This window comes from Arachis stenosperma, chromosome 3, assembly GCF_014773155.1.
Source record: "Arachis stenosperma cultivar V10309 chromosome 3, arast.V10309.gnm1.PFL2, whole genome shotgun sequence".
In the NCBI taxonomy this organism is placed as follows: domain Eukaryota; kingdom Viridiplantae; phylum Streptophyta; class Magnoliopsida; order Fabales; family Fabaceae; genus Arachis; species Arachis stenosperma.
In genome coordinates this window covers 48978519-49005117 of record NC_080379.1, presented here as the reverse complement: position 1 = coordinate 49005117, position 26599 = coordinate 48978519, and the positions used below count along the sequence as shown (strand labels likewise).

The window sequence follows — 26599 nt, the reverse complement described above, 5'->3', positions numbered from 1 at the left end:
CTAAGAATTCCAAAACTCAAAACTAAACTAAGTGGATGTGAATGGATGATGAGTCTCAGCTTGCCACCTGCCTCTAGTCTGTATTTCTAGGCTTGAAACTGGATCCAAAAGCAGCCCAAAATTGCCCCCTGCGAGTTCTGATTAGTGCAGCACGTGACGCACTGCCACGCGTACGCGTCGATGTAAGATGCGCCAATTCACGCACACGCGTCAGGTATGCGTGCGCGTCGATCCTCGCTGCTTAGCTCCTTAGTTTCTTGTATTCCTTCCACTTTTGCATGCTTCCTTTCTATCCTCTAAGCCATTCCTATCCTATAAAGCCTGAAAACACTCAACACACAGGTCACGACATCGAATGGTATAAAGGGGGATTAAAAATTGACAATTTTAAGGCTTAAGAAGCAAGTTTTCAATCATGGAACAAAATTAGGAAGGAATTGTAAAACCATGCAGTTTGCATGAATAAGTGAGGAAATAATAAAAACCACTCAATTTAGCACAAGATAAACCATAAAAAAGTGGTTTATCAATATTTCTATCAAGGATTGACAAGTAGTTGATAATATTTTTTCGATTACAACTCTATATTTTTCTTCAAACATTTTGTGTTTTCTCCTTAAAGAGGAAAAATAAAATAAATAAACCAAAATATGTAGAATTTTTGTTTTTGTTTTTTTTTTTTTTTTTTTGCTACAAATTTATGTGCTTTTCTTCAAAAATTTTTATATTTTTTAAACGTTTGTGACAAAAAAATTTCTTATACTTCATATTTGATTATAGTAGAGCCATTTTCCTGATTTTGGTGACTCGTGATTTTTACCTCTCACATTGAGGGGTTTTTCACGTTAAAATATTGTTCTTGTTGTTACTTTAGTTAAAATATTTGCTTGCTTATAGTTGCTGTCATATTATGTTGTGAGCACTTCCATATTGTTCTTGTATTGGATATTTATGTCGCTTTTGCTGTTAGACTCTTTCAAGCAACAACCTTGTGATAAGACCAAATATCAACTTGCTTAAAGATGTCATTTCAATAGTTTCTCCAAACATACAACAAGCTAGCACCAATGATTAATTTCAATCTAGGCAACACCTTCTGAATTCGAGACACAAGAATGATGATGACTTGTTTAAAGATTATTATTCATGACTTGTTTTCAATTTTTCATGGTATTAGGTTGAGGATTGGCAAGTAGTTGATAATATTTTTTTTATTACAAATCTATATTTTTCTTCAAACATTTTTGTGTTTTCTCCTTGAAGAGGAAAAATAAAATAAATAAAACAAAATATGTAGAATTTTTTTTTTTGCTACAAATTTATGTGTTTTTCTTCAAAAATATTTTATATTTTTTTAAACGTTTGTGACAAAAAAAAATTGTCCTAAAATTTAAAGAAGGAAAACATAGAAATTTCAATAGTAAAACAAAAAAAATTAGGAAGGTGAGCACAGTATCCGCAGCAAGATGTCAGCATATTCGACGAAGGGTCTTTGGAAAGAGTCAAAGTCCTTTCTTTGAAGAATTTTTAGATTAGGTCACGAGGTTACTTCGTCTTCATATATTACTTGTAGAACTTCAAAATCTTTTTCTTTTTGTATTTTTTTTAATTGTGATGAAACTTATGCTACCATTTATTTTTCCTATGTCATCATTCCTACAATTTTTTTTTATGAGTAAAAAAATTCAACTCAACAAGGTGGAGCAAAAGAAAAGAAACAAAAACTCATAACGCTAAAAATAACAACATCTTGTCATCTCCGGCATTGTCATCAACAACCACAGGGTTCACCACTAATCCATTCATCGTAACTTGTAAAGGATCTGTTAATAATGTCTACCACACTTGAACCTTGATTTTTGAAAATTCTATCATTTTTTTAGCCAAATTATCCAGATGACCGTAAAAAAGCCAACCAACCATCGCTTCCGTTCCATCTTTCTTGCTGATATATCCACCAAACTTTCATAGTGTTGCTTGATCATACTTGGAATGATCCATATCCTTCCAAGAGCGAACAACCAAGCACACCATGCCTGCCAAGTGAGCTCACAACCAATGAACAAGTGAAAAGCTATTTCAACAGACTTATGACATAAAACACACATGTTATTGTTCTGGCCAATAACACCTAATCTACAGAGTCTTTCCCTTGCATTCACCCTACCAACCAGTGCAAACCAAGTAAACAACTCAACTTTTGGTGGGAAGAATCCTCTCCAAATAGTACTAGTGAAGCTATAGCTCGTGATATCTGTCAGAAGTACCTCTGCTTACAATACCTGTACAAAGGAGTTAGTAGAATAAACACATTTTTTTATCAAATTTCCAAACCACTCTGTCCTCTCTCTCATTGTCAGTTTCACTGATTGAAGAACCATATGAAGCTGGTTTACTAGTTCCAACTCCCATTAAAATAACTCTCGTTGCCACTGAAAATTTTAAATCCACACTAACCCATCCCAGAACCCACAAGCCCCTACGACAGATCCTTGAAGATTTGAGACCGAGAAAAGTCTTGGAAAAGTAACTTTTAGAGTACCACAAGGTAACTAGCTATCCTCCCAGAAGCGGATTATCCTGCCATCCCCTAGTTTCATAGCCAAGCCTTTGATCTTCTTCTCTCTCACTTGTAGCTCCCTAATTTGTAGTTGACAAATATCCTTCCAAGGACCCCCTTTAGTAGGTACAGGTTGATCACAAATCATCTCAGAAGGATTTATGTTATTACAGGAACATACAACTTTCTTCCAAAGTGGACAATCTTCTTTTGAAAATCTCCACCACCACTTGAACAAGAGCGTTGTATTCCAAATTACCGCGTCACTAACTCCCAAACCTCCTGCCTTTTGGGGGGCCTGTACAACTTCCCATTTCACTAGAGGCATCCCGTCCATCCCGTCCTCTTTACTCCATAAAAAGCGTCTTTGTAAGAATATTATTTTTTCTGCTACTACCTTCGGCATTTTGTACAAGCCGAGATAGTAAATAGGCAGGCTCTTAAGAACAGATTTAATGAGAACCAGCTTACCCGCTTTATTCAGACACTTTGCTTTCCACAGACTTAGCTTTTCTACTACCTTGTCAATTGATAAACCCCATTTTTAGGGTTTATCCTGTGCTTAATCTAGTGGATTTTATCCATTATTCTCACACTTATTCATACAATTCGCATGTTTTACGTTTTCCTTCCTGATTTTGTTCTATGATTGAAAACATGCTTCTTTGTCCTTATATTTGCTAATATTAATCCTTTCTTATTACCATTTGATGCCGTGATATGTGTGTTAAGTATTTTCAGAGATTACAGGGTAGGAATGGCTTAGAGAATAGAAAGGAAGCATGCAAAACTGGAAAGAATACAAGAAACTGAAGGAACTGCTAAAGTTGTCCAGCCTGACCTCTTAGTACTAAATCGACCATAACTTGAGCTACAGAAGTCCGAATGACGCGGTTCTAGTTGCATTAGAAATAACATCCGGGGCTTCGCAACGATATATAATTTGTCATAGCTGCTCTGAAGATAGGTGATGCACACATGTGGATCACGCGCACGCGTGACCTGGAGAAAACTCAATCCATCCGTACGCGTGGACGACGCGTACGCGTGACTTTGCCGTATGCTGGACGTATCGAAAATCGCTGGGGGCGATTTTCTGGGCTGTTTTTGACCCAGTTTTCGGCCCAGAAAATATAGATTAGAGGCTATAAAGTAGGGGAATGCATCCATTCATGAGACAACATTCATAATTCACAATTTTAGTTTTAGATGTAGTTTTTCTAGAGAGAGAGGCTCTCTCCTCTCTCTTAGGTTTTAGGATTAGGATTTCTCTTAGTTTTAGGATTGTTTCTCTTCATTCCAGGTTCAATGTTCCTTAATTTATGTTCTCTTCTACTTTTATTTATTCTATTACTTTAGTTGTTTATTTTCTCAATATGGTTTATGAATCCCTATGTTGAATTTGATTTTCTTATTTAATACACATTGAGGTATTTCAGATTTATGATTTCTTTCTTCTCTTTAGGATATAAATAATTTGGATTTTTCTCCTCCCTTTGCTTTGGTTGAGTAATTGGTGACACTTGAGTTATCAAACTCAGCTGTTGATTGAAAATTGGAATTTGCTGATTGATTTGGATCCCTCTAAAGCTAGTCTTTCCATAGGAGTTGACTAGGATTTGAGGAATCAAATTGATTAGTCCACTTGACTTTCCTTTATTTAGTAAGGGTTATCTTAGTGGGAGCTATAAACAATTTTCGTCACAACTGATAAGGATAACTAGGATGGGATTTCTAGTTCTTATACCTTGCAATGGTTTTCATGATAATTAGTTTACTTTATTGCCAGTTTATTTTCCTGTTCCCTATTTCAAAAACCCAAAAATATACATGTTTCCATAACCAATAATAAATACACCTCCCTGCAATTCCTTGAGAGACGACCCGAGATTTAAATACTTCGGTTATAAATTTTACTGGGTTTGCTTTAGTGACAAACAAGTTTTTTGTACGAAAGGATTCTCTGTTGGTTTAGAAGCTATACTTTCAACGAGAGCTTATTTGTAAAATTCTTTACTGACAAAAGTCCTCTCGTCATTAATCACTGATTTCTCTGTCTTGACCAGCCTCGGATTCGTCTCTAGAGAAATGCCAAGATATCTAACAGGTAAATACGCCTCTACACCCCAATAGTCGACACACAACTCTGCTCACAATTAACCGGGCTGGACTTGTCAAAATTAATACTCAGCCCTGACATCATCTCAAAGCAGCGCAGGAACCACTTATAGTTTCTGATTGTCTCTTCTTCAGAAGGGCAAAAAAGTATAGTATCATTCGCAAACTGCAAATGTGACAACTCAATGTTATCCCTTCCAACCAACAACGGAGTAATGCATCCATTCTGCACTGCCTCTCTAATCATCCTATGTAGAACATCCACAACAAGCACAAATAGAAAGGGAGAAAGAGGATCCCCTTGTCATAGACCCCTTTCCATTTTGAAGGGCTTAGAGGGAGAGCCATTTATTATTAGGACTGACATAGACGCAGAACACACACACTCCTTTATCCATTCCCTCCATCTACGGGCAAACCCATCTTCTGCAAAACAATATCCATAAAACTCCAATTGACCCAATCATAAGCCTTTTGGAAGTCTAGTTTAATAATTGTCGAGCTCTTTTTCCTTAACTTCAGTCACTGCACAGTTTCACATGCAATCAAAGCCTCATCATGTATCTTCTTACCCTGCACAAAAGCACTTGTGTTTCTCCTACTAACCCTGGCATTATCTTTCCCATCCTCCGAACTAGGATCTTTGATATAACCTTATAAAAATAACCCACCATACTAATCGGCCTAAGGTCCTTGATTTCTTTAGCTCCGACAAACTTTGGCGCCAAAGCCACCCAAGTAACATTCGCATCCCTAGGTAAAACAGTTGACTAAAAGAATCCCATCACGACTATAGTGAACTCCCCACCAACATCCTCCCAACACTTCTTAATGAAATTCATATTATACCCATCACTGTCTGGTGCCTTAGTTAACTCATAATCCCAAACTACATCCTTAATTTCCTCATTAGACCACATCCATTTCAACTCTGATGCCTCCTCCTCAGTTATCCAGTTAACCAGCCCATCACGGAACCCTATCACCGGCGAGGTCTCTTGATGATATAAATTCTTATAAAAGTCTCTGATAGCAATCTTAATCCTTGCTTGATTTCTCACTATTCTCTTATGAATCAGTAAGGACTCAATCCGATTGTTTCCCCTTCGAGCTGAGGCTTGATTATGAAAAATAGCGGGTGTTCTTATCCATCTCCTTGGCATGCCTTGATCGCGATATCTGCTTCCAATGTAACTCTTTTCTGATATACCATTTCTTACAAGAACTCACCAGTGCCCTCCTTCTTACTTCCACAGTTCCATCAACAACCCCATTGCTAACCATATCATCTACTTTCTTTATCTCTTCTTCAAACTTTATAATTTTCATATTCATGTCCCTAAAATTCTCCTTATGCCATTTACCTTGCAGGACCGTCAAAGCCTTCATCTTGTCAATGAATTGTACGTCACCCAAATTCTTCCACTACTCCTTCACCATCCTCAAGAAACCCTCATGAGTAAACCAAGCATCCAGACTCTGAAAAGGTCTCGGCCCCCTCCCAATCTTGTGATATCCACAATTAATGGACAGTGGTCTAATAAACCTCTCAAACCTCCTCTAAGCCTTGTTTCAAGAAACTCTTCCAACCACTTCAAACTAACCAGAACTCTATCAATGCGGCTACACAACTGACCCCTAAACCATGTGAACATACGATCAGCAAGTGCAGGATCCAAAAGCTCCATATCTTGAATCTAAGATTTAAAGTCAGTTGCAGTCACTGTCAAAGTGGTAGCTGCTTTCCTTTCTTCCACTTGAACAACCTCGTTAAAGTCCCCCAAATAACAAAAAGGTACTTGACAAAGCCCAGATAAAAAGCTTAGCTCTTCCCACACGACAAGCTTCTCTTCCCTTTGGTGCGCACCATACACTATACAGAAAGCAGACTTAAAATTATTTTTCAACACCACGCCATCCACACATAACCATCTCTCCCCTTTATAACAGTTGCTCCTTTGAAAAATCGTTTCATCCCACATCAACAACAGCCTACCGGAAGCACCTTCCGACCCCGTGTACTCCCATTCTACAACATTGTTTCCCTGCAGTTGCACTACATCATATTTAGTTACTACCACTTTCTGTCTTTATTAAACCTAACATATTCAACTGAAATTTTCTCCTAAAACTCTTCACCATACTCAATTTTCCAACTCCCCCGAAACCCTTAAAATTCCAAGAACTAAAAATCATTTTAAGCCAATTGTACACACTTTTTGTGATTTTTCGACCGACTTCTTCTTGCCTTTTCTTTCTGTTTAGCTTGCTTTTTCTTCTGCACAAATGTTTCATTCTGTGCTTGGAGTACAACCATAATATCATCTTTCTCATTATACTGAACTGCTCCAGATTCCACTGCCAACTCCCATGCCTTCCTATTTTTTGCATTTCATCATCCCATTTGGTTTCAGAGGATTTAATCTCAGCTTCGTTGTCTTCAGATATTCTTGCATCTTCCAAGTCCTCTACAACCCTTCCAGTCTCACCAGTCCTTCCCTCCACCAAATCAAGCCATCCATATGTCACATCTACCTCTTGGCCATCATCTTTTATCTCATTAGCAAATTCAAGGTTTTTTGAACAACAACCTAGACAACTTTTCTTTGAATGTTCATCCCCATTATTCCTTACCTGAACTCCTACACGACACCTTTCTCACATATGCCTTCTTTTAATAGCATCATAAGCATCGTACTCAGCTGCAAAAGTCACTCCCAATTTATCTTCTACCAAAGCTCCGATTGCCTGCAGAGAATTAACGTCAATATCCTTGCGTCCCCCTTCCTACTATTGCTATTAATTTTCACCTCAGTCACCATCCCGATCCTACCATAATCCCAGGAATTCAGTTCTATCCAAATTAGCACCCTCATTACTTGTTGCAAAACCCGATTAATCAGCCCTCAGCACACCAGAATTGATTGACCTAACTATTGTTCTTGTTGTCTTCAAATTTAAAAAATCGTTTCTCTACTAATTCAAATCCTCATGTTGAATTACAACTTTACCCTGTCGTTGATCCTCATCCCTAACCGTTGTCGCCATCAAATTTGCTGCTACATCCCATTCCGACAGCCGCGTATTACTGCTATTACTACCCTCATGATTTCTAGGATCTCCCATAGCACATTTTCCTCCCATAGAGAACCCATTAATGCCTCCGAACACATCCTTCATCACACAAGGCAGTAAACCATCGACTTCAGTTCCCGCTTCCTTTACGAACACATCGAATCCAACCGTGCCTACAGTAGTGTGTACCCATTCATGTGTGACCTCGAATATGCATGTGTCAATCTGCACTCGTCCAACACTAAATGACTGATATGATTTTGTTGTATCGTCACAATTTACCACCTCACCCCATTTCATGTAATTGTACTCTGAAGCACTTGAGCGACACCCTTATAGTTTCGCATCATTCATTCTCCTCCCACCTTCTCACCCTATAGAAAAATTTCAATAGGCCGTTCCTATTAAGTGCGAGTGCCGCTTCCATACTGCGAATGCTATCAAAGGTCAGTAAGGCTTTGTATGCCCCCATCTCACAAACCTTGACCATGTGAGGCCACTCCTTACGAGCTGTCACATTCAACAAACCAAAGTCTATAGCTGTCATCATGGTATCGATAACACTCTTCTGTAACCAGCTCAAATTAAGTTGTGCCACCAAGACATCTATCTTTTTCGTCTCACACTTTCCATGTTTTTCTGTTCTTCCGATTGTTCCCCTCTCAGAGCACTAGTTTTCTTACGTTCCACAACCCCATCATCAGTCCACCAAATTGTAGTGTCCACAACCACCATTTCTCATCTTCCTTGATAGATATATGTCAATGATTCGCCCTGTTCACAAAAACAAGTTAAACAATTCACGTTTCGATATATCTTCTGGTAACTCATCCACAAAAATGCAAAAGGATTCCTTTCCTAAACAGACGTACTCTTCTCGGTTCCAAGTCTTTGGATCCTTGACTTTGGATCGTGACTGCCCAGACCTACCCCAACCTGTGTTTTCCCAACCTACTCTCTGATGTGTGAGCATCTTTGTTATCTTTTCCTATTGAATTTGCATTTAAATTGTTAAGTTTAATCAAGAATTAATTGTCTTTTAGCCACTATGGATGCTACTTTGATTCTTGTGCAATTCTGTTTATTTTAGGTAGCAATCAACTGGATTTGATGGAGTTTCTGCAGCACAAGAATTGAAGAAGATGACAGCGAGGAGCGACGCGTGCGCGTGATTTGGAGCTTTCCATGGCGATGCGTACGCGTCAGGCAAAGCTGCACAGTGACACATGCGCGTACTTGACGCGTACGCGTGACACGTAGAATAGACCATCGACGCGTACGCATAACTGACGCGTACGCGTGACATGCGCGACGTGCAGAAAACGCAGAAAACACTGGGAGCGATTTCTGGGCCCCATTTTGGCACTCAAGTAAGGCGCAGCTCTCTGCCAAGTTAGGCGCGGATCCAGTTAAGCCAAGTGGTCCCCACGTTACAAGGCATGGATTATTTGATTGATTCTGATTCAAATTTGAATTTGAAAAGAGGAAAAGATATTATCTTAATTTTAGATATTAGATTTTAAATTAATTAGGATTAGTTATAAAAAGAAGAAACTTTTCTTCTTTAGGGGGATTTTCTGGGGATTCCATTAGGGAATTCAATACCAATTTACATTCCGCATAATAGAACATTCCGTACTTCAGAGTTTACCTGAATCCTAGTTTTCTTCTCTGAGTCATGAGTAACTAAACCTCCATTGTTAAGGTTAGGAGCTCTGTCTAATGTATGGATTGACATTGTTACTTTTCTATTTTAATTCATGTTTTGATTTATATTTCAAGAATTGTTTTCGTTCTTTATTCTATGAATTTGGGTGGAACGGAAGTATGTCTCATGTTCTAATTGAGTTCTTGTATAAGTTGGCAAAGCTCTTTACTTGAACAACAGCTTGAAAACATATTCTCCTGAATTTCTAATTGTTTGTATTTAACGGGATACGTGACATATAATCCCCTTATATCTGGATAATTAGGATTCTTGTGGCATATATACTGGAATTTGATCATCACCCTTTAATTGGAATTAATTGACTAAGGAATTGGTAGTTAATGAATTTTAGAGGAGACTAGGAATGTCTAAGGAATTAGGGTCTAGTCACATATAGTTTTCCATGAATTAAATCTTGCATCATTAAAATAGTTAGTAAGAAAAGTCAATCCAGAAAATAGATAACTCTGAAGCCTTAACTATTTTCTCCCATATTTTATTCCCAACTTATTCACCTACTGTCTTCAAACTCTTAATTTACTGTTTAATGCTCTTTGAACATCCAACACTCTTTTCTGTTTGCCTAACTAAGTGGTTTAACCAACCATTGTTGCTTGATCCATCAATCCTCGTGGGATCAACCCTCACTCACCTGAGGTATTACTTGGTACGACCCGGTGCACTTACCGGTTAGTTTGTGGGTTATAAATCCCACACCAAATTTTTGGCACCGTTGCCGGGGATTGACTGTGATTAACAACTATCAGTTGTTTGATTGCTTAAATTAGGCATTTTAGTTTTAATTTAATTTAAATTTTTTTAAAAAAATTTTTGAAAAAAAATTTTCTGTTCTGTCTTCTTTGCTTTCCTGTTTACCACATGGTGCATTTAATTCTGTTTGGTGTTTTGTGCTAAGGAAAAACAATGGAGAGAGATCACATGGGTTACTACTCACACCCAAGTAGTGATTCATATTATGGTGGATGGAGGAGAACCACCTCTCCATATTCATACCAAGAACTACCACCTCTCTATCCATATCAAGAACCATCACCCTTCTATCCATATCAAGAGCCACCATCTCCCTACCATCAGATCTTGAGCTTCTCATGAAAGAATTCATACATGATATAAAGACAAGTATCAAAAATGTAGAGAATTATGTGTAGCTGATTACTAAGTCCCAAGAAGAAGAACAAGCAAATTCCTTCCCAAGTGATATAATACAAGATCTTATAGAAGAAAGTGAGAAAATCAATCAAAGGAGTTTATACTTCAGTGAATTAGAGAACTTTCTACCCTCACACATGGAAGAGAAAGAAGATGCGCCAACAAAGGAGGAGGATGCAACAACAAAGAAGAAAGATGCACAAACAAGGGAGGTTGTAAAGGATGAAAGCAATTATGAGAATCTACATTCCAATAAAGCAGAGAATGGCATAGATGGTGAGTTTATTGAACCACCAATTCAAGAAGTTCTTGATGAAGGGTACACTCTAACCATCACAAAATACCAAAATTTTGAAATCAAAGAAGTGAAGGCAACCAAGAAAAGTACTGAAAGGGGGATTGTGACCAAGAAACAGAAGAAATTATCCATGAAAAAGAGAAGGTCAACAAAGAGCAATCCAACTTCTACCCCCTAACAAGCAAAGTGAATCAAGCTAATTACAATAAAAGAAAGCTTGTTAGGAGGACTTTATATCAGGGGGCACTACTCTTCACCTCTTCTCCCTTGGAGTCATTTCTTTTAACAAACTGGAAGAAGAGGAAGAAAATTTAACAACCAAGTGTCAAGCTAGTGACATTAAAGAAGCGCTTGTGGGGAGGCAACCTGATAATTTCGTATCCTTAGTTATTCTCGTAGTAGTAGTTTTTCTTATTTATTTTATTTTTATTAAGTTCTATCTGATCATGTAGCTATTTGAGAACAGGAACTGAATATTTCAAAAAAAAACGAGCACACGGCGTGCAACCGTCGCTGATGCGTACGCGTCATATGTGTGTGCGTGAAAAATAAAAGTGAATAGAGAGTTGCGCAGGAGTGGCGAAGGAAGTATGCCTTGCGCACTAATATATGCTCACGTGTACGTGTCTACGATGCGTGCACGTCCATTGTGATTTTGGCACTCCACGCGTACGCGTCAAGCACGCGCACGCGTGGATGAGTAAAATCGGCGTAAAAGGTGTTTAGCCAGAGAGTTATGCTGGTGTGGGGCTGGAACTATGCTAGGCGCACAAGCCCCACCACGCGGACGCGTCCCTGACACGTTCGCATTGTTTTCCCATCCTGGCCTTCCACGCGTACGCGTCCCTGACGTGTACGCGTCGTTTGAAGTTCGTGCGATCCACGTATACGCGTGCCTCACGCGTACGCGTCGCATGCGACGCCCAGTTGAACCACCTCAGTGCCTGATTTCAAATCATCCACCTCCCAAATCTTAATTCTCTCTTGTTCTTTTATTTTTTTCTTCTTCGTTTATCATATTAATTGCTTTTATGTCTCTCTCTGTTTGCAGTTCTTCTTTGATTGAGTACAAGCAAACCTTTAAGTTTGGTGTTGACGCTTCACTTATGGCTTTTCTGTCTAGCACCAAAGGGAAAGAATGTTCTTCATGAAGGAATGAGATGATCACCAGCATAACTGAGGTGGTTGAGTTCCTTTCATTCTATTTCTCTTCCGTTCTTATTGTGTTGTCTTCTGTTTTCTGTTGCTTTGATTGCTTGCATCATCTTTAGTACTTTTAGTTAAAAAAATTGTCTCATGTATTCCTCGCTAAAGCTTGAATTCAAAAAAAGAAGTGATGTATTGCATAAGAAATTGAGTTATATTTAAGAGTAGTCTTATTTACTTAAATGTGGTGGTATTATTTATGATTTTGAATGCATGACATGAACAGTGTATATTTGAATTTGAATCAAAGGATGTTGATGTATAAGAAACAAGAATTTAGAGAATTATTATGACTTCTCTGAAACAAACAAAAATTTAATCCTTGAAGCAAAAGAAACAGCAAAAGAAAAAGAAACTATAAAAGCAAGGTCCAAGGCTCTAAGCATCAATGACTAGGGAGGTCAGACATGATTAAAAGCTCAAAGATTTGTTTCCCTAGTCATATGCTTGGGGAGTGATTGTGTCAAGTAATCCTTGAGAGAGAACATTTAGAGTCGAGACCAAGTGCGTTTAACAGAGTATGCCAAAGGCTTTGAGCACCACTGTCTGGGAGTAAATGAAAGAAAAATCAGAACTTAAAGAGAGTTCCCCAGTTAAGTACTTGTGGTGTTTCTGTGTCAAGTAAGCCTTGAGACAAAACATTTAAAGTCACGGCTAGGCTCAAGGTGCAAAGCACCAAAGAAAAATAAATTAAAGAAAATCATGATGTGTTCAAGGATTAAACTGGAGTATAAAGATCAGAGAATTCATAATATGATTTGGATTCTAATTCCGAATGACACTGACATTCCTCTGATTCAAAGGAGAGTGAGATGCCAAAACTGTTCAAAATTACAATGAATAAATCCCATTTTAAGAAGAGACACGAGCTTAATCGAACTCTCATTCTCATGCAAATTCATATCCTAAGCCTATGTTAGTTTTGGTTGCTTGAGGACAAGCAACAATTCAAGTTTGGTGTTGTGATGCGTGAGCATCTTTGTTATCTTTTTCTAGTGAATTTGGATTTAAATTGTTAAGTTTAATCAAGAATTAATTGTCTTTTAGCCACTATGGATGCTACTTTGAGTCTTGTGCAATTCTGTTTATTTTAGGTAGTATTCAGCTGGATTTGATGGAGTTTCTGCAGCACAAGAATTGAAGGAGATGACAGCGAGGAGCGACATGTGCGCGTACCTGACGCGTGCGTGTGATTTGGAGCTTTCCAGGGCGACGCCTGCGCGTGCCTGACGCGTACGCGTGAAAAGCGAAGCTGCACAGCGACGCATGCGCGTACTTGATGGGTACGCGTGACACGCAGAATAGACCATCGACGCGAACGCGTGAATGACGCGTACGCATGACATGCGCCACGTGCAGAAAATGCAGAAAACACTGGGGGCGATTTCTGGGCCCCATTTTGGCACTCAATTAAGGCGCAGCTCTCTGCCAAGTTAGGTGCAGATCCAGTGAAGCCAAGTGGTCCCCATGTTACAAGGCATGGATTATTTGATTGATTCTGATTCAAATTTGAATTTGAAAAGAGGAAAAGATATTATCTTAATTTTAGATATTAGATTTTAAATTAATTAGGATTAGTTATAAAAAGGAGAAACTTTTCTTCTTTAGGGGGATTTCCGGGGGATTCCATTAGGGTTTTCTATACCAATTTACATTCCGCATTCCAAAACATTCCGTACTTCAGAGTTTACCTGAATCCTAGTTTTCTTCTCTGAGTCCTGAGCAACTAAACCTCCATTGTTAAGGTTAGGAGCTCTGTCTATTGTATGGATTGACATTATTACTTTTCTTTTTTAATTCATGTTTTGATTTATATTTCAAGAATTGTTTTCGTTCTTTATTCTATGAATTTGGGTGGAACGAAAGTATGACCCATGTTCTAATTGAGTTCTTGTATAACTTGAAAAAGCTCTTTACTTGAACAACAGCTTGAAAACATATTCTCTTGAATTTCTAATTGTTTGTATTTAATGGGATACGTGACATATAATCCCCTTATATCTGGATAATTAGGATTCTTGTGGTATATAAACTAGAATTTGATCATCACCCTTTAATTGGAATTAATTGACCAAGGAATTGGCAGTTAATGAATTTTAGAGGAGACTAGGAAGGTCTAAGGAATTAGGGTCTAGTCACATATAGTTTGCCATGAATTAAATCTTGCATCATTAAAATAGTTAGTAAGAAAAGTCAATCCAGAAAATAGATAACTCTGAAGCCTTAACTATTTTCTCCCATATTTTATTCCCAACTTATTCTCCTGCTGTCTTCAAACTCTTAATTTACTGTTTAATGCTCTTTGAACATCCAACACTCTTTTCTGTTTGCCTAACTAAGTGGTTTAACCAACTATTGTTGCTTGATCCATCAATCTTCGTGGGATCGACCCTCACTCACCTGAGGTATTACTTGGTACGACCCGATGCACTTGCTGGTTAGTTTGTGGGTTATAAATCCCACACCACTCTCTCACTCTCTTTCTTGCTCTCTCATGATCGGAGTTCATTACTACAATTTTATGATTGAAAAATAAACTAAGAGCAAAACAGATAGTAAAACCAACTTGCAAGAGGGAGCAAAACACTTCCAGAGAAGGAGACGTTGACCATGAAAACGCTGGGAATAAACGAAATGTGGAAGAGAGACGATGCGGTGCTTAAAAGGCAGTGTTGACTGCAATGGAGAGGAGACAATGGCAAGATGACCATCAATGGGAGAGACCCCACTGAAGGGAGAGCAATAATAAATAGAATTTGTAGTGGAAAGGATAAGGTGAACTAGGAGTGAGCGCGAATCGGATCGGATCAGATATGGCTAAAATCTCAATCCGATCCGCACTAAAATTATTGGATCCAATATCCGCATTTTTTAAGTTTAGATCCGATCCAATCTACACATTTGCGGATCGGATCGGATTTCAGATATATCCGTAAAATATTAAAATATTTTAAAAATCCAATTTTTATTAAAAGATATCAACAAAATTCTTTTTTTCACTCTTTTAAACATGTTTATACTTAAAAATATTATTAAAAATATTTTTCTTAAATAATAAAATAAAATAATACAATATATAATAATTATTAGTTAAAATAAAACATAAAAATAATATTTATTTATTTATTTTTGCAGATCTGCGGATTGTATATGCGGATACCTACATGAAATTCACAATCCGATCCTATTAATGTGCGGATCCGATCCGATCCAATAACACCGCAAATATGTGAATCAAATCCAATCTATGAACACCACTAAAGTGAATTATGAGTGAATAAGGATTTGTAGTGGAGACTAGAAGGGATAAGGAAGCGAGGTTAATTAAGGTTAGAAAAAAAATAATTTGAGGTTATTGAATAATTTTTTATTTAAATTATTTAATTATACAAAATTTATTTTTTATAAGTATAATTTTGATTTTTGTTTTTATAAATTTTTTAGTGTTCAGAATATTTGTAGATAAAAATATCATTTTAGACTAATACATTGTTTGGATATAAGATGAAAAATAAGAGGAAAGAAAATAGAAAAAAATGGAAAGAAAGAAAATAGAAGAAAAAGTGAATTTTTTTTGTATTGTTTGGATAAAAAGAAAATATATGAAAAGAAAATGGAAAGAATTTTTTTTTTGTTTGGATGAAAGAATAAATAAAAAGAGAAAAAATTATAATAGAATAAAATTATATTAATACTTTTATCTATATTATATATAAATTATAATTTATTAATGTATTTAATTTAGTTTTTCAAAAAATAAAATTATTCAAATTAGATTTCAAGATTTTAATATATTATTTTTATTAACAATTTTTTTAAATTATCTTTTTTATTATCTTTTAAATATCATAAATAAAAAGATGTATCTATATCTTTTAAACAAATATAAGTAAATAATTTTATAAAAGAATAATAAAAACTATTTATAGATTACATCATTAATTTTTTAATTATATTTAAGAAACAAATATCAAGAATAAATATGTAATTTTATCCTTATTTACATACTTTTTATTAGTTTTTCTTATTTTTAAAGAAAAAATTTTTATGGGGTCTCACATCACTTTTCTTTTCACTTAATTTTTTTTCATCCAAACCAAAAAAATATATGTTTTTTCATCCATCTTTTTTCTATATTTTCTTTTCCTTCATATTTCTTTAATCCAAAATAATGTGTAAAAAAATTGTTAAAAGTATTTAGTTAGACTTATTTATAAAATTAATTAGTTTTATTGATTTCCAAAAAAATTATTATTATTATTATGTACAATAATTTACGTACACCTGAATGTATACGTGGCACTTGACATATTTAATTTGTTTCTTTAATTTATACTCTATTGAGTATTGACACGTATATTCTTAAGATTTAGCAGATCACTTCCATTATTGCCACGTGTTCCCATTATTTCCATTCGTCATGTATTTTGTGGCCTCGTTTATTCTTATATACCCTGTTAATAGTTGGTCCCGTTATCTACCAACAATCTGAAATAATCCACACGTATCTAGACTATAAGCAAAACTAATTTAGTTAGTAAATGGAACATTCTAAATTCATTAATTAATACGATATATTGTTCTAAAATAAAATTATTTTATCCTCGTATTTAATGAATACACGTATTTATTTATTTATTTAATTTGAAGACTAAATTATTAATAATATAACTTTTTCAATCTACATGAATACCATAAAACAGGCACATTAAAATGATAACGAGTTTGAAGAAAGAGGTGCAGGAGAGGTTGTCTTCCTTAAAATACAAAGTACACAAGAGAAAGAGAAAGAGAGAGAAAGAATTTAAGGCAATAAAATCTCAAAATTAATTGCAGCAACTTTGAGTGTTGTTGTGTTTGATCAGAATAAAGAAATTGAAGATGTCAGATAACGAAGAGTATTACATACAGTACGGCGATGGCCAACCTGAGAAGGTGAGGCGCAGGTTCAGAGACAGGTCCAAGGTAATCAACTTATCATACTCTTTTTTCTTTTATTTCTTATTTCTTATTATCATCTCAATTTGAATGTTCTTTGATTTTGGTTTTGGCACAAAATAAAGGAGGTTCTGTCCAAACAAGCCGTTATGATCGCCAAACGGGCCGAAGAACACGAAAGCTTCCTCAGCAAGGTGCCTGCCTTCTTCTCTTTTTTATTCTGAGTTTTTAAGTATTTTATGCTTTTCTTTCTCTATTCATGATATCAGGTGACGCATCTTTTGGGGGTTCTTTCTTTTGGTGGGTTTTGCTTCCTCCTTGGGGCAAGTAAGTTCATTCATTCATTCACTCAATGTTAAATGCTGGAATTGGTATCGAAACATGTGTGGAATATAAAATATCCATTAATTAAAGGACTTGTTAAACTGATGTCTGGATAATAACAGTTTGTATAGTATAGTCTAGTGCAGTGGAGCGTGCCTTTCATGTACGTCCAATCACGTAACATAAATCAGCAAAAATAACTACCTTCTGTATTTTGCCCTCATAAATGGTCATTTAGAAGAAGGGAAGAGATTGAAGTGTGATGAACACTAATAGTAATTTTTAAAAATACATTTACTTGGATCTTTATTGTATTTTTTTTAATTGTTTTTAGCTTTCCTTATTTTTTTATCAGGACCACAGGACGTTCCCTTAGTGTATTGTTTATTCTATGTCATATTTGTTCCTCTTCGCTGGATATACTATAAGTTCAAGAAATGGCATTACTATCTTCTGGTAAGCTACTTTAAGTCATATGCTTTAGAAGTTTATTCTATGTTTAGGCATGCTTCTAGGATGAATATGAGTGTCATTGAACAAAGCTGAAGTATAGGAATATGAATGAATTGGAGTACTGCTTTTGCTTTTTTCTTACCCTAGGAATAATTTTGTCATTTGTAGCACGTATTGGCATTTGTTGGGAATGGAACAGAGTAATGTTTAACTGTCAAATATACAGATGATGTTATTAATGTCAGGGTGTGTTTGATAGTTGAAATAGGACATAAATACAGTGTCCTCTCGGTTTCCACTGTTTAGCGACAAAAATATAGGAAACATGTGTTCTGGGACACGTTGTCTTGTACATTTCATTGGCACTAAACATATTTTTGTGTTTCTCTTATATTTGTATCCTGACGCCCATGCATTTCTAGAGTAGAATGGTGTTTAGGAGGTAGAGGGCCACAAAATCATTAGAAGATAGCTTTATGGATTCAATCAGAGTTTCAATTCCTTGCTAATTGAAGTCATTAGAACACTGTTTCAATGTTCTCAATATCATGGGGATCTAGTTATTAATTTTGTAAGTTGCCACTATAGAAGCATAAGAAATCAAAATTAGTTACACAATTCTTCTTGTGTTTTCAGGATTTTTGTTATTATGCCAATACAATCTTCTTGGTTTTCCTTCTTTTTTATCCAAGAAATGAAAAGCTTTTTCTGGTTTGCTTTTCGTTTGCCGAGGTAAGCACATTCTCGCTGGTAATTTGGCATCGTGGCAGAAAATTGGTTCATTTGTTGGTGTTGTAGCTTATCAAAGTGCAATTGCATTGCAGGGGCCGCTGGCGTGGGCTTTGATTGTTTGGCGCTGCAGCTTGGTCTTCAGTTCCGTAGACAAAATTGTCAGTGTTCTTATCCATCTTTTACCTGGTATATTATATCTTCATTTATATACCTCTCTTCTTTCAGTCTATGTCACCAAAAGACTGCTATAGCAGCAATACACTTCTTTAGCATGGTTCCATTTAGCAGCAGTACACTCATGTAGCATGCTGCCTTTTTAACAACGACTACAAAACTATAGTGCAGCTTGTTTCCTTTGTTCTGTTTTTGTTTTTATTATACATCTCTCAATCTTTTGTTCTTACCCCTTTTTTTTGCCCTTATCCATCTAATAGATAATTATATGCCATTTTCTATGTATCAATATCTGGGTTATTTTATACTTTATTTTATTTTATTTACTTTGTGTTTGTGGGTAGAATTTATATGTATGTGGGTGCATTCTATAGTGGCTCTGGTAGCTATGAAACTTTGGTAATACTTGAAAAGTGTAGCTAAGATTAAGGTAACACTTCTCTATTATTTGGCAACATTTTTTAATTTGAAAATAAATTGTGATCAAACTAAGAAGTGTTGTCAAGTAGTAAAATAATGTGACCTTAATTTAGCTACACTTAAAAAAGTGTAGTTAAAGTTTCATAGTTATCGTAATCATAGTTACCATTAATTCAGCATCTGGGTGATATATATAACATTTGCTGCCATTCTTTATGTTATATTTCACAGTGCTATCTGCTAACAGCTATATTTCGATAGGGGATTTTTGGCTCATGATTATTAATTACATTGCTTTTAACTTAAATGCAAAATATTTTGGTTTATATGTTTCTATTCTTGATAATCCGCTCCTCATTGTTAAACAACAGCATCAAAAAGAACAAATCCTCAATGGTATTCTTGCTGTTTCTTTTCGTCTATTCACACTCATCCTTTCTCTTTAGAAACTTCTCTACTTGTTCTTGGAAATTTTCAAGGCTTCATTTCACATTCCATGCTTCATTGTCCTACTTCATACATTTTTTTTAAATATATAACCATGTCTACATGAATTCTTATATGCATCACTGTATCTTGCATTTACATTGCAAAAACTGCTATTTGAATATTTCTTGATGTGTAGAAGCTTGAACTTCTTCATATAGACATCACAACAATAGAGACATGCTATCATTGGAATGAACTTAGGTTTGTTTAAGGCTCTTAAGGCTCTAACCAATAAGTATTTCCAGGGTTGGTTTTCTTTACCATCCGATGGTGGAACCCAACGGCCTTGGAGGCCTTGAAGACAGAGAGAAATACATGGTCTTATGCCGAAGATAAATCCTATCTCTGGACGTGGTTGGTTCTGGTTCCCTTAGTGGTTTATTCTCTGTGGCAAATTCTATACTATCTTATTGTCAATGTCTTACGCCGGCAAAGGTTTTCAAGAGATCCTGAAGTTATGACTTCATACAGGTAATTAACAACTCTCTCATACTTCCCTAAATCTTTTTTTGTGCTCATGTTTGATTGGTAACATTTTATTCTTATTATTGAATTCATTGCTGTGTAGGGAACTCTCGAAAAAGGCTAAGAAAGCAAACAATTTGTGGTGGCGCTTAAGCGGCTTGCTTGGCGACCAGAATCGCTTGTTAATGTTCATTTTTCTTCAAGCCGTGTTTACTGTGGCAACCACGGCACTGACTGTTCCGATTTTCCTGTCGTATGAAATATCGGTAGTGTTCCAAATACTCAAGGTCTCCGCTTCTGCGTGGAATGGGGCAAGCTTTCTGTTAGATGTGATGCCTAGGCAGGTAATTCTCAAGGAGAAAAAGAAATCAGAAATGCAACCTGCTGTTCAGAATGAAAATGAGAACTCATCATAGATCGTGATGGAAAATGGTAGCAAGTTTTGCATGTTGAGATAGTTGTGAATCATGAGGAGCTCATGTATACGTAGTTTGAACTATATAACACTACTGTTAATCAGGTATTAAAGTTGAGGTTGAAATGTTGGATATGCGTATATAGTTTCTCTCTTTTTTCTCATGCCATATTTGTTTATTCAAGTGGATATTCAGCAAAAACACAAAAGGTATATATCTGTTTAGGTGCTTTCTTGTTTGTTATTCAGAGTTCATGGTATCTTTGATCTATCTATTTTTTTTTACAAAGTTAAGATATTTGTATTACTTATGAGAAAATAATACAATAGTTGTCCAAAAGTGGGACCAAAAGACAGAAAATTGGGGATCTCCCAAGAGAGCCAAATGCATCATAATCTGACAAGAAAATGCTTGAGAAGAATGAAACAAAAGCAGAGTTCTATTGAGCATCCAGTAAACTACTATGGCTATGCAATCTATGATGAACCTTCAGCGCTATTTCCAATGCTCTTGCCGCATCTAGTTTTTCTCTCTCAAAAATCTGAGTGTTACGAGTTTTCCAAATCCCCCAGTTTCAGCGTCGCAAAAAGTAATCACTGTCGCTGAGGCCCCTTGCGCTACCGCTGATTGAACTGCTTGCCATCACTCCATGAAGGATTCAAACTTGTCATGGTCCGAACCAAGTCATAATTGAACAACCAAGTCATAATTGGCGTTCAAGGGACAAGTTTCTCACCAATTTCAAATTATCAAATTTTAAAAAAAAAATAGATAGAATCTCTTTTAATTTTAGTACTTTACTGACATAAATATTATTTTTCTATAAATAATAAATATCCATTTTCAGAGACAATAACAACATATTCCAATTATATCCACAACCAAACATGTCAAAATACGTATCATATAAAGTTGATAACTAAAGTATATAGTTAAATGCATATCTTACATAACCAAATCATAATTATTATCTAAACAATTCGAGATTCAAAATAACATAACTCACACGAGGACCCTGTCTGTATCATGGAGTATTGACAAACTAAGTTTTTGCATGAAAATTCCATTACATATCACATAGTCTTTGGAAATAAAAGGGGTTTACCGAAATGTATAAGATCTACTATGGGGATATGATAGGGTGAGTTTTGCAACTCAGTGAGCAAATATTATATCCATAATCCACACGAGACAATACAAATTTTACTTTGAAAATTATATTTCTTTCCAAAGAAGAGGAATTCATATTTAATTAATTATGCAAATGAATAAATAAATAATTAAGCGGAATGAACTGAAATGGGAGTTCTCATTCTAAAAGTCAAATCAAATCAAATATTACATACTTAGGACGGCTCCAGTCACCCAAACTAATCTAAACCGAATCACTTATAACAAATCCCTAATTCTTATAACATATTACCAAATTTCATAATAAATCATATATATATATATATATATATATATATATATATATATATATATATATATATATAAGAATGCATACTAAAATTTAATTAAAGTTTAATGAAGTCAAGTAAGAAAACATGTATACTTTACAAAATATATAAATATCGTCTCAAGTAAGAAAACATGTATACTTTACAAAATATATAAATATCGTCTCGTGTTTATTTTTATAAAATTATAAATTTTTCACAAATCAATATTTATTTCAAAAATTCAAAAGTCACAATAATCAAATATTTTCAAACTCTAAAATTAATGATTCAATTTAAATGTTGATAATAATATCCACTCACAACTTGATTCCAAGGAACCGGAAGCAACTTTGAGCGCCAACGAGCTACCAAATGATGTCCAATAACTTTACAACTCTAGAAATATGACAATCAGTGGCAGAGCTTGAAATAAAATTTGGGGGGGAGGGGGGCAGATAGAAAATAATTGTCAATATGTTTTTTATATGGACTCCATTTAAGATAAACTCGTCTAATCTTATCTCTCTTATTTGAGTAATATTGCCAAATTTGAAACCTTTTTCGAGGGTCTCGTTTCAAAAAATTAAGGTCAAACTAATCAGATGCAACTCTTTGAACTTTTGAAAGTTGTATCTCACTTTTTTCGTGATTCATTAAAATAGAAGAACTATCTATAGGTGTTGATATTATAAAAGTTATATGTTCTCCTTCTTAAATATTAACCTTCCTCTTAAAAAATGCATCAATTCTTTGATTTTTATGATTATTTTATATAAAAATTTGAATATATATCCTGTAAAATATGTAAAAAAGAAGTTAGAAGGACAAATATTAAAATTTATAATATTTATTAAATTTTTTTATCAATTTATACAAATACGATAGTATCAATATTTATTGAATATTGCTCAAATGGCATAGTCTCTTCATACTCAATTAAGAGGTTGCGGGTTCGAGTCTCCTATCTTTGGTAAAAAAAATACTTATTGAATATTTTAATATTTTTTATCATATAAAAAATTAAATTAAACAAACAGTCAAATATAAAATAATATTAAATTATATAAATAAAAAATACCTAATTTTTATATTTGAACTCAAAGGTAGAGGAAGTGTTGCTTATTGAATAGAGAGTTGCGAAATGCGAATACACTCAATTCAGTCTAAATCTAACATGTTTTGAATATTTAAAACTAAAAATTATTGTGCAATAAAAACAAGATATGAAGATTGAATTTTGGTATTTTAAGTTATAGTAAAATATTTGAACCAACTTAACTATTTTTTATTTTTTGAAAAAGTATTACTACTTTTTTTAATAAAAGTTTGGGGGGCCATGGCCCCCTTGTCTGAACTAATTTCCGCCCACAATGATGATGATTGTGAGCTACTAATATTGTCAATTAACATAATCTTACTCACTTTGACAAAAACTCCAAATTTTCTAACATTAATAACCCTAATTCGGATTTATGTATACCCATAAATATAGAGATGACAAAAATTAGAAATATAGTTAATTATTGAGTCAAAGAGTTATCTTGAAACCTCAATAATAATCGGACTTCACTCATTAAGATGAACTTCTTGATTTGGGGGTTATGAAAAACTGAGATTTTGAATAAATAGAGATAGAGTAGGAGAAAGAAAGGAAGTAAGATAAGTGAGTTTGATAATAGTATGTAATTGCAAGAAGAAGAAGAAAATATAGAAGAGATGAAGAAGAAGGAGAGAAGAGGAAGAAAGAAGAAATGAGATTGAGAAGAGAAGGAAGGGTTCCAAGAGAAAGAAATAATTGGGGTTGGGGAGCGGGTGAATCACGTGACTCACTAAGTCCCTCCTTCTTTCTGTTTTTTACTCTCTTTTTTTTTTTTTGAGAAAATGACAAATAGGTTCCTTACCTTTTACCCTACAGATATTTTTGTCCCTGACCATTGAAAAATACTTTTGAGTCTCTGACGTCCTTAAAAGTTGGACGGATCAGTCCCTCCATCCAAAAGCCACCGTCAGACTGAACGAAAAAGGCTAACGTGGCTCCCCCCTCTGCTTACCTGGCATCATGGCTGTCCACGTGGCACGTGGCACGTTAGTGGGATGGAGCTTTTGAAAAATGGACACAAAAATCCCTGTCGCTTAATGCGACGTCGTTTTGTCTGCAGCAACAGGAAGCAGACTCTTGCAGTTAACATTCCTACATCTCCTATACAAGAAAACCCCTACCATCTCAGATAATTGAATTTTACCAGATAAGAAGTTTGTAAGCCCCATCTTGACAAAAACCAGAATCTCCAACTGCACTTTATGGCACTTCAAAAGAGTCTCTTTGGAGAGGTCAGATCTCATTTCAAGCCTGCTTTGTAGGCTAACTAATTCATCTTTTTTGTCAGGCTTCTCAATGAGATTCTTTAGGTATTTCTTGGTTGAAGCTATGACTTCATCAGCAAGCTCCTGAATCATCAATGCTGCGGCGGAAACAGACTCAGAAACAACTCCCCTCAGGATCCTCTCAGGCCTTAAGAGCTTCTTCATCTTCCCCCACCATCTAACCCTTCCAAGATTCTCACATTCTCTGAATTCCTTCCCATTGAGTCCCTAGATTGAGTTTTAAATCTTGGTCTAGCAGGCAATTCAGAAGGGAAAAAGGAATGATTATCCAAACTAGTACTCTTAAACTGGTTATTTCCCTGCATAAAGGAGCTAATACCACCACCATGATTGGAAAAACCAACCCCATCTCCAATTGGCTTGAACCTACTATGAAAAGAACCGTTAGTCCCCTCCCCACAATTCCAATTTGGTCATCCTTACTCACAGAGTAGTCAAAATTATCAGTTGAATTGCGGGTAAGCGAGCAACTTGAGTTGTGTGAGAAAGGGTGAGAGTAAGAGTAAGATAAAGAAGTTGTAGCTGTGCAATCATTATTAGACCATGTTGTAGTTGAGAGCCTGCTAGGTTTAGGCCGAAGGGGTTGTGGTTGTTGCTGATCAGCACCGTTTTGTATGGCGTTTGAAGTGGTGAGAGAGAATGAGACATCAGGAAAAGCAAGAGAGAGATTCAGTGTCTCAAGTCGTGGCTTCTTCTCCCTATTACTCTCTTGCTCCTCTTCTTCTTCCTCAACTGATCGCTTTGAGGAGTTATTCTCTTTGGCATCACTCAGGCTCAAGAAATCTCTTTCAACAAATTTACCAACATCAAAATGATTTGAATTCTCAGAAACAAGAATCTCTTTGCCCTTGTGGCTAACACCTTTTTCTAAAGAATGATTATTCAGTAATAAGCTCTTACCAAGAATAGGAATATCCTTATCGGCAGCAAGACCCAGCCCTTGTGCATCACAGAGGTAGCTGAGGGTGAGTTCTTGCAATCCTGAGCTGGCACCACCAACCATGCTGCTGCTTGTGGGCTTTAAGGATTAGGGCAGCACACAAAATGATGTCGCATTGAGCGACAGGGACTTTTGTGTCCATTTTTCAAAAGCTCCATCCCACTAACGTGCCACGTGGGCAGCCGTGATACCAGGTAAGCAGAGGGGGAGCCACATCAGCCTTTTGTGGTGGGCCTGACGGTGACTTTTGGATGGAGGAACTGATCCGTAGAACTTTTAAGGATGCCAGGGACTTAAAAGTATTTTCTAATGGTCATGGACAAAAATATCTGCGGGGTAAAAGGTCAGAGACCTATTTGTCCTTTTCTCTTATTTTTTTCTTCTCTTCAGTTATACAAAACTATTGTTGGATAGGAAGTGCCACAAGGGGTGACATTCTATAGACATCTCCAATTGGGCCACATCATTAACGACAGTGGTTTATTGATTCTGCTTTATTTCCGCAACGGAGACGGCAGGGAGGTCGAAGGAAACCTTTAATGAATCAAACTCAACCCTGGTTGCTTTTCATGCAACGCTTTCCAAACAAATATTTTGATTTTTGAAGGACTTTTTAGGCCTTAAATTCTCTTTCATATGGTTGTATTATGCATAATTTGGGGGAAATACTTGATTGAGGCATGTGAAAACCCATAGGCCATTAAGTAACCTGATGTTACATCATATTGATGTTTCTTGTTCTAGGACCATATTATTGTTTCTGCCTTCATTGTTCACAGATGTAGCCAGGATTCGAGAAGCAATTTCTAAGGCAAAAGCAGCATTAATCATGTCATGATTCCACCTGCGTTCTACCGTTAGTAAGTTCTTAATTCGATATATCTGTATTCAGATTGTTATTGGTAGTAATCTGAAATGGGTAAAGGGGAAACCATGGGTCTTGCCAAATGCTAACCTTTTCCCCAGACCCAATACTCCAACGCATTTCTTTTTCCACTACCTTGCAATTTTCTAATAGACTTTGCCATCTCCAGGACCAGTGAACCCCCTTTTGAATTGTTAGTGGTGAATTATATCGGAAGTATTTTCCTTTAAGTATACAACAGAGCTGAGAGTTAGGATTGGTAGTTAATCTCCAAAATTATTTTCTCACAACGCTAAATTTTGAGCGTTCAAGTCCTTAAAACCTAATCCTCCCTCCTTTTAGGCTTGATCATCTTGCTCCAACTAACCTATACTATCTTCCGTTTCTCATCCCGTTGCCCCACCAAAACTGTTTAATATTC

At 35.8% G+C, this 26599-nt stretch overlaps 1 protein-coding gene and 1 pseudogene across 1 annotated transcript; one reads left to right on the top strand and one right to left on the bottom strand.

Moving 5' to 3' along the window:
- The first annotated feature begins 16824 nt into the window (after window positions 1–16824).
- Window positions 16825–20784, top strand: LOC130967346 (glycerophosphocholine acyltransferase 1-like). The gene is made up of 8 exons (XM_057892158.1): window positions 16825–17100; window positions 17199–17267; window positions 17343–17400; window positions 17753–17853; window positions 18487–18582; window positions 18675–18768; window positions 19911–20136; window positions 20234–20784. The coding sequence occupies exons 1-8, from the start codon at window positions 17017–17019 to the stop codon at window positions 20544–20546; spliced, it is 1041 nt and encodes a 346-aa protein (XP_057748141.1). The 5' UTR covers window positions 16825–17016; the 3' UTR covers window positions 20547–20784.
- A 3337-nt stretch (window positions 20785–24121) lies between these two features.
- LOC130966071 (protein OBERON 3-like) lies at window positions 24122–26298 on the bottom strand (annotated as a pseudogene).
- Between the last annotated feature and the right edge of the window lie 301 nt (window positions 26299–26599).